We start from the raw sequence: 15,563 nt of genomic DNA on the forward strand, positions 1-15,563 counted from the left end.
AGTCACTGCCCCTCCCCTTTACTTCCTCCTTTCCCAATGGCCTTTTGTGCTGATTGGAGCTGGAGAGATTTCTGGAGCTGGGTCAATTTGCCTTATGCTAGACTCATACTGGATGGAGGAAGTGCCCCTCCTCCTGCATATGGTCACCTCAGTATTGGAGAATGACTCAGCAAAGGTATTCTTCTCCCCATCACCATTTGTGTCCCTGTGCCTCGATCTCCCCACTCTCCTCATGCAAGACCAGTCTTCTCAGCCTTTCTCACCCTTGGAGCCCCAGGCAAGTGGCTGTGAGCAAGAGTCTCTGCGCTGGTCCTTTAAGGCTGCATCCACTTTTACACAAGCTATTTCCCGCAGACAGAAATCCTGCTCTTCTCCCAACTCAATGCTCTCAGGCTGTCTCCTCCAGTCTCTGGGTCTCTAGACTGGGGCTCCAGTCCTGTGGCTGAGGATCCCTGCCTCCCAGAGTCTCTCTCTCTGCTGTGAGAGTTCTTCTGGACCCTTAGCCACCCTTCGCTCCTGGGAGCAGGGAAGCCCCAACCGCATCCCCGCACTTCCTACCAGTCTTGGTGTGGTTTCTTCTGTGCTACTTGGTTTTCAAGTCCTCCTCTTTTAGTCCAAAGTTGGTTTTTCATGATGATTGTTCTTAAATTAATTTATAATCCAGTTTGGCCCTGGGAGATGGCAGTTTGTATGTCTGCCTACTCCACTGCCATCTTGGAATCCCTTTTTTTTAAAAAAAATTACAGTTAACATACAATATTTTATTCATTTCAGGTGTACAACATAGTGAGTAGACACATACAGGCAGAACCTTATTTGGCTTTCTATTACTATGTTCTAGTGGGTAATCAATGAATCAAAATTAAATCAAATTATATATACATTATTTAAGAGAATGTGGCCATTAGACATAGGAATGTTTAATTTTAATAGTATTTAATAATAAATATGACTGACTAGTTCAGGAAGAAATACTAAAGCATGGTATGCTTACATTTTTAGAATGATTACTTCAACTCTGTACTGTATTTTGTGACTTAGACACTGTGTGCCATACAAAAATAACCTACACTTTGAGAATACTTCATTCTCCTAAAACCCATTTTCTCATCTTTAATGGGATACCACTCCTCTAATACTGAAATGAAAATACTTGTCTTGATTACCTCTTAGGTAAGAGATCTTTGAGAATTAGAATGAGAGCATAGGTGTACTATTTTTATATTTCAGGGCAGAATTTCTTTGATACTTGAGTAAAATATTCAGTTTAAATGCTTATTCAGTATTTATTCAATACCTTTTATGCGCACAACATTGTACTAAGTTCCACTGAGGAATAGAAATTATTTTTAAAAATTTTAGACATAAGATACATTTTTCTCTTAAGCTTATATAACTAGAGAACATAACAAGAATTATGAGACATACATATGAGGCATTTGACACATTTAAATAGCACTAGGAGATGAATAAGTATACAAATGAATGGTAGAGGCCCTGGCTGTTTGCTCAGTCAGTTAAAAGCATTGTCAGCCTGCCTGACCTGTGGTGGCACAGTGGATAAAGTGTTGACCTGGAATGCTGAGGTCACCGGTTTAAAAGCATCGTCAGAAAAAACTAGGTTGCAGGTTCCATCCCAGGTGAGGGCACACACGGGAAGCAGCCAATGAGTGCGCGACTGTGTGGAACAACAAATGAATGCTTTCCTTCCCCCTCCCCTCTCTCTCCCTTTACCCCTTCCCTTCCTGTCTCTCTCTTCCTGTCTCTCCCTTCTTCTCTCTGTCTCTCTGAAAATAAAAAAAGAAATTAAGCCCTGGCCTGATAGCTCAGTCAGTTGGGGCGTCCTCCCGATGCCAGAGGTTGCTGGTTGGATTCCCCAGTCAGGGTACACAGAGGAGCAGCTTCATGTTCCTGTCTCTTTCACTCTCCTCCCGCCTCTCTCTCTATATATATTTTTTCCCCTATCTCTCTCTATATATTATTTTTCTATCTATCTATCTATCTATCTATCTATCTATCTATCTATCTATCATCTATTTTAAACGAATGATAACTATAAGAGCTTAAAGGGTGCAGAAGTGGGTGTGGTGTTGGTAAAGTGACATGAGTTAGGCTTGAATGATAGATAGGATCAAAATTAGTACATAGAAAAATGAAAGAAAACAATTAAAAAAATTTTTTAATTTAGTACAGAAGTTGAGAAGCATTCCAAGTGAGAGGCATAATGTATATGTTTCATAGTTTAGGAATTAAGTCTAATGTCATTTTCAGCAGAGTGAAATAACCAGTTTTTCACTTTAGAAAACTGTTGAATAACCTAACCTTATCAAGGATTAATTTCTTTAAATGTCATCAGGCTATAAACCCTGTGGAAGTGGCATTGGTGACATGGCAGTCTGTGAAAGAGATGGTGTTTGAAGGGGGCCCTCGTCCATGGATCTTGGAACCCTCCCAATTCTTTTTGGAGTTGAGTGTGGAGAAGACAGAGAAAATTGGAATAACACAAGTCCGGCTGCCAGCTAAGAGAAAACAGAACCAGTATATCTACCGGGTCCTATGCCTGGATTTAGGAGAACAAGTAGGAAAATGATCCTTTTCTAACATTTCTTTTAGCAATACTATTCCAAATCTTTTGTACTCCTATCCATTCCTTTTCAGATTCTAATAGATTTAGTTTATGAACTAGATAAGAAAATTCTAATTATTGATTAAAGGATCTTTTTTTAAAACCTTACTATCCTTTAAAAATATACTAAAGGTTTTGGTTTGCTTATCTGAGAATTTTAACAGTTCACTAACTAAAAGGTTCAAGATCTATCTGTAGTAATGAACTTATTTCACTATAATTTATTTTCTTGTTGTCTAGACTGGAGAGCATATAGTTTTCCACCTCCAAAGAGTGCAGGGGCCCAGGCTGGACAGCTCGATTAGTCGGAGCGTCGTCTGGATAGGCACAGATTGTTCATTCTGTCCTGCTCAGGGCACATATGGAAATAGATCAGTGTTTCCATCTTCCTCTCTCTAATGTCAATCAAATTTTAAAAAAAATTTTTTTTTTTGCCTGACTTTTGGCGGTGCAGTGGGTTAAGCACTGACCTCAAAGGCTGAGGTCACTGGTTCAAAACCCTGGGCTTGCCTGGTGAAGGCATATGTGGAAAGCAGCTACTATGAAGTGATGCTTCCCACTTCTTCCCCCTCTTTATCTCTCTTTCTCTAAAATAATAATAATAACAATAAATCAAAACATCTTTTATTGTGCAAGGAAGGAAAATATAGTGTCATCTATGGTTAATAATTTTGAAAAAACAGATCTATGCTGATAAGAGTAACAAGTATGGTACCCTTTACCAGTTGAATCAGTTTTGATTATTTTTAGAGGTAGTGATGGATCTATATACAGCTGTGCCCTACTTCGATCAAAACCAGTAACAAAGGTTTAGAGTTGACTAGTGTTGTGAATGCAGTGTATGACTAAGAAACACAACCCAGATAACCAGGTTAACAGGGCTATCAGTGTATAATTTTAGCTTAAGAACTGTGCTGTGGGCCCTGGCCGGTTGGCTCAGCGGTAGAGCGTCGACTTGGCGTGTGGGGGACCCGGGTTCGATTCCCGGCCAGGGCACATAGGAGAAGCGTCCATTTGCTTCTCCACCACCCCCCCCCCCCCTCTCTGTCTCTCTCTTCCCCTCCTGCAGCCAAGGCTCCATTGGAGCAAAGATGGCCCGGGCGCTGGGGATGGCTCCTTGGCCTCTGCCCCAGGCGCTAGAGTGGCTCTGGTCGCGGCAGATCGACACCCCGGAGGGGCAGAGCGACGACCCCTGGTGGGCAGAGCATTGCCCCCGGGTGGGCGTGCCGGGTGGATCCTGGTCGGGCACATGCTCCCGGGAGTCTGTCTGACTGTCTCTCTCCGTTTCCAGCTTCAGAAAAAAAAAAAAAAAAAAAAAAAAACTGTGCTGTGCCCTGGAGGGATAGCTCAGTTGAATAGAGCATCCTCCCAAAGCAGGAAGGTTGTTGGTTTGATCCCAAGCCAGGGCATATATGGGAACAGATGGATGTTCTTGTCTCTCTCTCTCCCTCTCCTTTCCTCTCTCACTAAAATCAATAAAAATAAAAATAAAAAAGAACTGTGCTGTAATCACTTGAGCTTCTTTTTAATATCTCTATGAATCTAATATCTAAATGAAAGTTATTGTAAATATGTCTAGCTGTTAGCAATTTCAGGCCTAACTACCACCCCCCATCTTTTTTTTTTTTCTTTTTACAAGTAAAGGAAGAATTTATTGGCCATGAAGGAATAAAGTCAGAGGAAAGGAGACCTTGGAGACAGGTTCAGGAGGTTAGCCCGGGATAAGCTGCTGCTGCCCATGCTCTCCTGGTTGCAAGTCTCCTGGGGCCCCTTAGACTTAGGAGAAAGAAGAGCAAGGACAACGCACCTGGGGGAGCAAAGGGGGATGGGAGGAGGAAGGTGGCAGCATGGTTCCGGAAGGGGGAGTGCACCCTAATCACCCTCTTTTGAAGCTCTAGATTTTGTTTTCACATTCTGTTATTCATTAGTACTGCTACCAGAGACTAGTTGAAACAGGAATGCATTTTTTACTCTTTACCAAATGGTAACAAAAGATTTGGTGGACTAGGAAGCAAGGGGTCACTGGCTTGGCACAAAATGAGAAGCAATTTATGAACAACTAAAGTGACACAACTACAGTGCTTTTCATCTCTCTCCTTTCCTATCTAGTGTATTTCTCTCTCTCTCTCACTTAATAAAAAAATAAAAAAAAATTAAATTCTGTAGTCACACTAGTCACATTTCACGAGATCACTAGCTAAATATGACTGCTCATAGTTACTGTATTGACAGCACTGCTCTAGAATATAAGCTCTAGGAGAGCGGGGATCCTGGCTTTTAATTGTTTTATCCTTAGCACCTGGATGAATACCTGACACACAGGTGGTGCGCAAAAATTATGAATAAATCTTTGTGTACATAATTTTTACTGGTTTCCTTTATATATATTCCTCAAAATAGAATTGCTGGAACTAAGGATATATACTTTTTTTTTTCTTTTTCCAAGTGTGAGGAGGGGAGATAGACTCCCACATACACTTTGACCAGGATCCACCCAGCAACCCCCATCTAGAGCTGATGCTCTGCCCATCTGTGGCCATGCTAGCAACTGAGCTATTTTTAGTGCCTGAGGCAGAGGCTCCACAGAGCCATACTCAGTGCTCAGGGCCAATGCGCTAGAACCAATCAAGCCAACGCTGTAGGAAGGGAAGAAAGAGAGAGGGAGAGAAGGGGGAGCGGGAGGGGTGATGCAGATGGTCACTTCTCCTTTGTGTCCTGACCAGAAATTTAACCCAGAACATCCATATGCCAGGCCAACGGTCCACCACTGAGCAAACTAGCTAGGGCCCAAAGGATATATACATTTTGCCAACATTCTGCAACATTATCCTTCAGAAAAGCTATAACAATCAACATTCTGATCAGCAGTAAATGACTGTCTTTTTTTTCTACACCTTTATCCATATTGCATATTATACTTGATAACTTAATAAACACTATATAGCATCTTATTTTTTTAAAAAAAGATTTGGTGGAGGAAAAGACTGAAGTAGTTGGTCAGTTATATTTTTTATTGTTCCTTTTGTTTTCAGATTTCCATAATACCCTTGTTTCTCTTAGCAGAGATGGTTAAAAACTATAATATCATTAAGGAATTTGCCTGATTATAATGTCCAAAAGGACTCTATACCAGAATTTGAATAATTCAAACACATTGAAATTGACACAACTGATATCAAGTGCCTACCCACAATTATCTCTTGCTTTGGTGTTTCCTTAAAGGTTCTGACATTTCGAATTGGAAACCACCCAAGTGCCCTTAACCCTAGTCCAGCTGTAGAAGTTGTGCAGGTACACTTCATATGTGCCCACCCTGCCAGCATGTCAGTAACCCCAGTATATAAGGGGCCAGCTGGGGCCCAGCTATGTCTTCTGCCACAGCACAACAAACAACTGGTAAGTTCAGTATTTCCCATTAACTTAGCACTTTTGCCTTATATGCTGTAGAGATAAATGATCTGAAATAATCTTTTGTCATATTCAAGCTAAGGAAACTGTTTTATTTATTCTCTGATAGTGTATGAGAAGAAGTAATTTAACTAATTTAGAATTGACTACATCAAATGATACTTAGTGACTTTGCTTACAGTGCCTAGTCATTTTGTAATTATTGGCAATAGACAATTCAGATCTCTCTAAATAAATTCCAAGTAGACTTTCTAATTTCCTTCCATATCAAATCTTTTAATAGCATTATCTAAGTAACAGAATTTACTACTCCAAACCCATCATGAAGAATAATGATAAGCAATGTATATACTTTTAAAATATCTATTTCTAAAGTTATCCAACCCATATAGTAACATGAGCTTGGTAAACCCTGAGCATAGTACAACTGAGTGACAGTAAGGAGAGCAGAGTTAGTAGGTAGGCAACTTAGGAGAATGATACCATTCTTAGGAAATAAATGTTGAAATATTTAGGGATAAAGTGCTATGATACCTATGTAATTTTGCCAAACACACACACACACACACACACACACACACACACACACACACACACACGTTGGGAAAGTAGAGGAAAAGGGAGAGAAAGTAAATGGTGATTCCAGATGAAGTATGTACAGGTATTCATTATACTATTCTTTCAACATATGTGGAGGTTTGAAAATTGTCAAAGAGTAAAATTGGGGAAAAACATGATCCCTAGCTTCAGGGTGGTTATATTACCAAGCTTCTTAACATACTGGGGTTTTTTTCTTTACTTTCTTTTTTTATTTTAATGCAGATTCCTGTATCAAGCCTAAGGGACACAGTCCTGGAATTGGCAATGTTTGATCAACAAAGGAGAAAGTTTGATAATTTTAGTTCATTAATACTAGAATGGAAATCCTCAAATGAAACACTAGCTCATTTTGAAAAGTATAATTCAATGGAGATGGTAGCAAAGGATGATGGCAGTGGGCAGACCCGATTACATGGTATTGTGAAAATTTATGAATGCTTTTATATACCTGCTAAATGTAAATGGGTCTGCATTAAGTATTTCTTTTTCTCTCTCTCTCTCTTTTTTTCCTTTGTATTTTTCTGAAGTTAGAAGAAAGGAGACAGACTCCCGCATGTTCCTGACTGGGATCCACCTGGCATGCCCACCAGGGGGCAATGCTTTGCCCATCTGGGGGGTTGCTCCATTGTGGCTGGAGTCATTCTAGTGCCTGAGGTGGAGGCCATGGAGCCATCCTCAGCGCCCAGGCCAACTTTGCTCCAGTGGAGTCCTGGCTGCGGGAGGGGAAGAGAGAGATAGAGAGGAAGGAAAGGGGGAAGAGGGAAGAAGCAGATGGGTGCTTTTCCTGTGTGCCCGAACCAGGAATTGAACCTGGGACTTCCACACACCAGGCCAATGCTCTACTGCTGAGCTAACTGGCCAGGGCCTACATTAAGTATTTCTCTATGGGTGATGGTTTATTTCAGATTTTGTCATATATCACCTTTCATCTTTGATCTTTGTATTTTTTAAAAAACATAACAGTAGATTTTCTTGTTTGCAATGCTAAGGTCTAAGGTCCAATATTTCTCATAAGAACATAAAATTAAGTTATTTTAAGATGTATTGATTGCCTATTATTTGCCTAAGATTATGGAAATATTCATTTGTCAGCCAATATTTATTGAATGGCTTCTACATGTAAGACCATGTACGAGGCACTTGGAGATATAGTGCTAAATGAGCAATCACAACCTTTGCCTTCATAGACATATAGTCTAATTGATGAAGCCAGAGTTTTAACATTATATTTGTGTTAGGTGTCTGGAAGGGCAAAATGGGATGCTTTAGGTTAAGAGCTTATATCAGGAGAATCTAACCTAGTTTAGAACAAAAAAGGCTACCCTGAGAAAGTGACATATATGCTGAGACCTGAAGGGATGTTGGAAACAGGAAATAGAAAGAATGAGCTGAATAAGGTAAGTGAGACTGACTTAAAGAGGGGATTAGTGGCACCAGATGAGGTTCTAGAGGGCAACATGACCTCATGCACAATTTCTGATAAGACTCTGCTTGTGTCACATTTGTTGATGTGCCATTCATCAAAGCAAGCCACCTGACTAAAGCAGATTCAGAGTGGGTGAGGACCACTCAAGGGTATGAATACCAGCAGACATGACTCACTGCAAGCTGTTAATATAGCAATCTCCCTCACATTAATCCCCAAAGTGAAGAAGACAGTGGTACAAAGGATAAGTTTTAGGTATCTGATATTGGATGGATAGTATAATCATTCAGTAGAATAAGAAACACCAGATGTCTGACCTGTGGTGGCACAGTCGAATAAAGCATTGACCTGGAATGCTGAGGTCGTTGGTTCGAAATCCTGAGCTTGTCCAGTCAAGGTACTTATGACAAACAACTACTATGAGTTGCTGCTTCCCACTCCTCCCTACCCTCCTTTTGTTCTCTCTCTCTCTCTCTCCTCCCTCTAAAAATCAATAAATGATTTTTTTTAATTTTTTTTTTTTTTTTTAGTGAGAGGAGAGGAGGCAGAGAGAGCCTCCCACATGCTCCCAGACTGGGATCTACCTGGCAAGCCCACTAGGGGGCAGTGCTCTTCCCATCTGGGACCCTTGCTTCATTACAACCAGAGCCACTTTTTAGCGCTGGAGGTGGAGGTCATGAAGCCATCCTAAGCACCCGGGGTCAACTCGCTCTAATCAAGCCTTGGCTGCAGGAGGGGAGGGAAAGAGGAAGAGAGAGAGGGGGGAAGGGTGAAGTAGATGAGCGCTTCTCCTGTGTGCCCTGACTGGGAATCGAATCCGGGACATCACATGCTGGGCTGACGCTCTACCACTGAGCCAACAAAAAAGATTTTAAAGATTTTTAAATCTTTTAAAAAAAAGAAAGAGCCTGACCAGGTAGTGTTGCACAGTGGGTAGAGCGTTGACCTGGGACACTGAAGACCCAGGTTCCAAACTCCAAGATCATCAAATTGAGTGCAGTCTCACAAGCTTGATTGGAGGGTTGCCAGCTTGAGCATGAGATCATAGATATAACCCCATGGATGCTGGCTTGAGCCCAAATATTGCTTGAGCAAGGAGTCACTTGCTCAGCTGGAGCCCCTGGTCAAGGCACGTATAAGAAAGCAATCAGTGAACAACTACAGTGCCGCAACTACAAAATTGATGCTTCTCATTTCATCTCTCTCCCTTCTTGTCTGTCTCTGTCTTTGTCTCTCTCTCTCCCTCACTAAAAAAAAAGAAAGAAAAAGAAACAGCAGAGAAGGAGAAATAAGATTTAGCCTGACCTGTGGTGGTGCAGTGGATAAAGCATCAACCTAGGAACACTGAAGTCGCCGGTTCAAAACCCTGCACTTGCCTGGTCAAGGCACATATGGGAGTTGATGCTTCCTGCTCCTCTCTCTCTCTCTCTCTCTCTCTTTCTTTCTCTCTCTCTCTCTCTCCCTCCCTCCTCTCTAAAATGAATAAATAAATAAAATAAATAAATTAAATTTAAAAAAAAGATTTAGTCCTTCCTTACCCACAGGAACTTAGGTAGAGAACATGACAACATGATACTAATATATAGATAATACTATAATATTATATATATAATACTAATAGTATGATATAGTTAGTGTAAAAAGTAGTAGAGAAGAAAAGATGTCCCTTTTACCCTATAGCAATCAATTACCAAATACCTTTAGTGTTAACTTTTTTTTTTTAGAAGTATCAACTCATAGTTGCTTCACTTTTTTTTAAAGACTTTATTTATTCATTTTAGAGAGGAGAGAAGGAGTAGAGAGAGAGAGAAGGGGGGAGGAACAGGAAGCATCAACTCCCATATGTGTCTTGACCAGCAATCCCAGGGTTTCGAACCGGCAACCTCAGCGTTCCAGGTCGACACTTTATCCACTGTGCCACCACAGGTCAGGCTAGTATTTAACTTTTAAATACTTTTTTGTTTTGTTCCTTCCTGTCTAACTCCATCATTGATGTACTCATCACCTCTATCCGGTACTACTACAGTAGCCTCCCAACTGATCTCATTGTATCTCTGCTACTCTCTAACCCATCCTAGTCTACACTACTGTCCAGAATGATCTTCTAAAATACAAATCAAACACTTATTGCATTCCTACTATAGTCTAGGCACAGTTTTAAATCCTGAGATTATAACAGTAAATAGGTAAAGCAATAAGCTCTCTAACATCAGAGCCTATACTCTTGACCACTGCCTACAATTGTCACCATATTGTCTTCAGGTGCCCTTCGTGTCTTTCAGGATAAAGTTCATATGCTGCAGCTTAACATACTGACTCCTGCCAACTTCTTTGGCTTCACCTCTTAGTAGCCACCCACATATACCCTACATTTTTCTCATATTCGACAACGTTAGGTTCTTAACCATGACAAAGCTTGTCACACCTCTTTCCTTTGTAGGTGTTCTATGTTCTCTTTTCTTCCAGTTTCACTGGGCTAAAATCTTCCTCTAGTGATCTAGGAATTTTCTCTTCCTCTGTATTCTCAATCTAAGGAAAATATTCCTTTTTCTGTGCTGTTATATACTCTATATATCTGTGCTCTGTTCATACTTCTATAACCACACTGTATTGCGTGGTTACTTTCCCTCTCAGTTTCCTTACTAAGCTGTGGGTTTCTTTGAAGACAAGGATTGTGTTATTTTCTTCTTCATCTCTGTGTCCTAATTACCTGGCATACTACCTAGAAGTTAGTAGACCCTCCATAAATTTTTGCTGAATGGATGGATGGATGGATAGATGGATGGATGGATATAATATGAAAAAGTGCTTCACAGATGTATGATCTATCCAGTATTACTGTGTTGAGGATAAAATAATTGACCTCCATAAAAATTGGTAGATTCATATTAATTAAAAAAATTTTTTTTAATTTTTCTGAAGTAAGAAGTGGGGAGGCAGAGAGATAGACTCCCATATGCGCCCAACCAGGATCCACCTGGCAAGCCCACTGGGGGGCAATGCTCTGCCCATCTGGGGCGTTGCCGCGCCTGAGGCAGAGGCCATGGAGCCATCCTCAGTGCCTGGGCCAACTTTGCTCCAATGGAGCCTTGGCTACAGGAGGGGAAGAGAGAGAGATAGAGAGAAAGGAGAGGGGAAGGGGTGGAGAAGCAGATGGGTGCTTCTCCTGTGTGCCCTGGCCGGGAATTGAACCGAGACTTCCACATGCCCAGCTGGCACTCTGTCACTGAGCCAACTGGCCAGGGCCTCAGAAAGGAAAACAAAGTAAAGCAGGCTTAGATTCTGGAAGACTTCAAAACTAGTTTAAGGAGTTAGTTTGAATTGTCCTAATAAGGTATAATTAGCCTTTTAAATTCTTGAATTAGGGCCTGACCAGGCAGTGGTGCAGTTAGAGTGTCAGACTGGGACTCAGAGGACCCAGGTTTGAAACCCAACGGTCCCCAGCTTGAGCGCAGGCTCATCCAGCTTGAGCACAGGCTGACCAGCTTGAGCGAGGGGTTGTTGGCTTGAGCATGGGATCATCGACATGACCCATGGTCACTAGCTTGAAGCCCAAGGTTGCTGGCTTGACCCCAAGGTCACTGACTTGAGCAAGGGGTCACTCACTCTGCTGTAGCCTCCCCCCCATGAGGGCACATATGAAAAAGCAATCACTGAACAACTAAGGTGCCATAACAAAGAATTGATGCTTCTCATCTCTCTCCCTTCCTGTCTGTCTGTTCCTATCTGTCCCTCTCTCTGATTCTCTTTCTGTCAAAACAAAGAAATTCTTGAGTTAGGAACTGACATATTTACTGTATTTCCCCATGTATAAGACACTCCCATGTATAAGACACACCTTAATTTTGGGGCCTGAAATTTGAAAAAAAAAAAAAGTATTACATAAAGTTATTGAACTCAAGTTTTATTCATCATAAAATTCATACAACTCCTCATGTGCAGGAAATGCAAGTAAAAAAATCTACAACCACTGTATAAGATGCATTCAGTTTTTAGGCCCCAGATTTTTCAGGGAAAATGTGTGTCTTATACATGGGGAAATACGATACATATATAAAACAGTTTGGAATAATAAATGGTCCCAAAAGACTATTTTTTATTTCTCACTTCCATTTTCAAATAAAACAAAAATTTCTCTATACATTGTTGTCAGCCTATTTTTGGACTCATAGACCATCAGAGCTGGAAACAATTTTAGATTTTGCCTACCCTAATCCCTCACTTAATAAGGGAACTGAGAAATTCAGTAGTCACCCAGGGTCACATAGAAATATAGTGACAGAGTCAACACAAAAACCCAGTTTCCTGATTCTTGTGTGTTTTGTCATCTAGTATTTTTTTCTCCCTGCAATAAAATACCATTGGAAATAAGTTAGGGTAGAATTTGCTTTTTTGGAGACACTTTTGTATTCTGCACGTTATTGTCTCACAGAGTATTTTTCTGCATGTCTCCAGGTCATCAGATCCTTAAAGTACATCAGATAAAGGGGACTGTACTCATTAGAGTCAATATTGTGGGCTATTCAGAGAAGAAACATCCAAAGGTAAGGAGAGATTGTTGAATAAGAAGTATAAATTAAATAAGTGAAATCTCAGGCTCTTTAAAAGTTGTTTATAACTGATGTAAATCTAGGAGCTGTGCACCTCTATGATTCTGTTATCTTTGGCACTTGAAAGAGTACTGGAATCTTCTCTCACTGAGTTGAGGAATTAAAAGTTCTTATTACATTTCTAGGAACTTTCCAACTTGCCCAGGTCTGCAGCTGTGGAGTTGTTCCTGGTGGACGATGTAACTGTGTTGCCTGAGAACGTCACTATCTATAACCACCCTGATGTGAAGGTAGAAGCTGTACAGGTCTAGTTAAATGGAATCATATTAAACAGGAGAGTACTAGGTTATTGAAATTAACAGTACAATAATGAAAAAGGTCACTTAACTGTTTAAAATCATGGATATACAAGTGCACGGAAATACATGTGCATGTTATACTTTAATAATCATATTTTGTTTTTGGTCTATTGACCTTAATCTTTTAATCACATATTCTTCTTAAGTAGATAGAAGTGATTTTCTTTGAACTTTTTAAAAATCAAAGGGAATGAAATATCGTTTGTCTCATTTTTTCATAGGAAATATTTAGCCTTGTGGAAGGGTCTGGTTACTTTTTAGTCAACAGCAGTGAGCAGAACATTGTCACCATCACTTATATGGAAACAGAAAACTCTGTGCAGGTGAGTTGGAGACATCCCAGCCTGATGGTCTCAGATCAAAGTTATTCTTAGGAAACAACTGGAAAATTTTCATTGTGTGTTTCCAACTAGTAACAAAAATAATATTTGTTTTTGGTTTCTTTTTTTTAACCTATATGGAGACTTCAACCAAAAATAAAGGGTTTTTGTTTTGTTTTGTTTTTGTATCTAGCTGCAATACTGGGAAATTGTTGGTTCTGGTTGAGCTGAGACAGTATAAGAGACATCTGATTATAAGATTTCCATTAAAAGAAGGTTTAGCCTGACCTGTGGTGGTGCAGTGAATAAAGTGTCGATCTGGAATGCTGAGGTCACCAGCTCAAAACCTTGGGCTTGCCTGGTCAAGGCACATATGGGAAGCAACTATGAGTTGATGTTTCTTGCTTCTCCCCCTTCTCTCTCTCCCCCCCCCATATCCTCTCCTCTCCTCTCCCTAAAATGAATAAATAAAATCTTCAAAAAAAAAAAAGAAGGTTTATTTTTGCCCCGGCCACGTAGCTCAGTTAGTTAGAGTATCATCCCAATATATCTCGATTTTGGTCAGAGCACATACAAGAATCAACCAGTGAACATGACTGGTGGTAGCACAAAAGATAGAACATTGACCCGGGATGCTGAAATCTCTAGTTTGAAACTCCAAGGTCGCCAGTTTGAGCACGGGGTCTCTGGCTTCAGTGCGGGATCATTAACACCATCCCAAGGTCACTAGCTTAAAGCCCAAGGTCTGGCTTGAGCCCAAGGTCACTGCCTTGAGCAAGGGGTCACTGGCTTGGCTTGAGCCCCCCCATCAAGGCATGTATGAGAAGCAATCAGTGAACAACTAAAGTGAAGCAACTATGAGTTGAATTTCTCATCTCTTTCCCCCTACCCACCTCTCTTTTCCAGTCTTTATCTCTATTTCTCTCTCTCAAAAAAAACATCAACCAATGAATGCATAAATAAATGAAACAACAAATGGATTTTTTTTTCTCTTTCTCTCCCTTCCTCTTTAAAATCAATAAATAGTATGAGCTGTCTTGGTGCAGTGAATAAAGCGCTGACTTAGAATGCTGAGGTCACTGGTTCAAAACCCTGGGCTTGCCTGGTCAAGGCACATATGGGAGTTGATGCTTCCTGCTCCTCCTCCCAACTCCCCTATCTCAAATGAATGAATAAATAAATAAATGTTAAAGAATGAGTACTAAAAATAAATAAACAAATAAATAATTTAAAAATAAAAGAAGTTTTATTTTTATAAATGAATATTAACTACAAATATTGATCAACTTATGACCTATGCAACTTACAACCATTCGACTTTATGACCACAATCACTAGCCACGACTGCTCTGTGTCTGGCAGCGCAAGCGTTGCCCAGCTGGGCGCACGACAGTGCGGACCAGCTTCCGGCAGCACCACCATCTCCCCATGCACCATTTCAACTGTTATCCCAGACTTGGTACAGCACTTTGTGTTTTGTGTCTTGGATATTTTTCAGCAAACCCCTCCCAAGATGTCTACCAAGAGGAAATTGTCTTTGCAAATATTAAACCAGTTGTACTGGTAATGCAGTGTCTTACTTAAACCTGACGAATGTAAAAATAAGAAACAAAATGGGGCCCTGGCCGGTTGGCTCAGCGGTAGAGCGTCGGCCTGGCGTGCGGGGGACCGGGTTCGATTCCTGGCCAGGGCACATAGGAGAAGCGCCCACTTGCTTCTCCACCCCCCACCCCCTCCTTCCTCTCTGTCTCTCTCTTCCCCTCCCGCAGCCAAGGCTCCATTGGAGCAAAGATGGCCCGGGCACTGGGGATGGCTTCTTGGCCTCTGCCCCAGGCGCTAGAGTGGCTCTGGTCGCGGCAAAGCGACGCCCCGGAGGGGCAGAGCATCGCCCCCTGGTGGGCATAGCATTGCCCCTGGTGGGCGTGCCGGGTGGATCCCGGTCGGGCGCATGCGGGAGTCTGTCTGACTGTCTCTCCCCGTTTCCAGCTTCAGAAAAGAAGGAAAAAAAAAAAGAAACAAAATGGTGTATAGATGATACAAATGGCATAAAATGAACAAATAAAATTATGATATATAACAATAATGAAAGAAAATTATAATAAAATATGACTTAAAGATTTTTATAACATCATTTCACAGTACTGTACATATAGCTTACTCAACTTACAACCAAATCGTGTTACGACCGTTCTGTTGGAACCAATCGTGGTTGTAATTCGGGCACTAGCTGTATATAACCTGAGTATATGGTGTTTTTAGCCAGGATATGACAAC

The 15,563-nt window shown here is 41.0% G+C and overlaps 1 protein-coding gene across 2 annotated transcripts in view; it reads left to right on the forward strand.

Moving 5' to 3' along the window:
- NUP210L (nucleoporin 210 like) overlaps positions 1 to 15,563 on the forward strand; it is a 148,838-nt gene that overhangs the window by 88,313 nt on the left and 44,962 nt on the right. For both annotated transcript variants that reach the window (XM_066262044.1, XM_066262045.1), the window contains exons 15-20: positions 2,357 to 2,578; positions 5,849 to 6,022; positions 6,857 to 7,049; positions 12,516 to 12,604; positions 12,796 to 12,900; positions 13,191 to 13,292. In XM_066262044.1, coding sequence (XP_066118141.1) covers positions 2,357 to 2,578; positions 5,849 to 6,022; positions 6,857 to 7,049; positions 12,516 to 12,604; positions 12,796 to 12,900; positions 13,191 to 13,292 — 885 coding nt within the window. The remainder of the gene's footprint in view (positions 1 to 2,356; positions 2,579 to 5,848; positions 6,023 to 6,856; positions 7,050 to 12,515; positions 12,605 to 12,795; positions 12,901 to 13,190; positions 13,293 to 15,563) is intronic.

This window comes from Saccopteryx bilineata, chromosome 2 (genome assembly GCF_036850765.1).
Source record: "Saccopteryx bilineata isolate mSacBil1 chromosome 2, mSacBil1_pri_phased_curated, whole genome shotgun sequence".
Taxonomy (NCBI): domain Eukaryota; kingdom Metazoa; phylum Chordata; class Mammalia; order Chiroptera; family Emballonuridae; genus Saccopteryx; species Saccopteryx bilineata.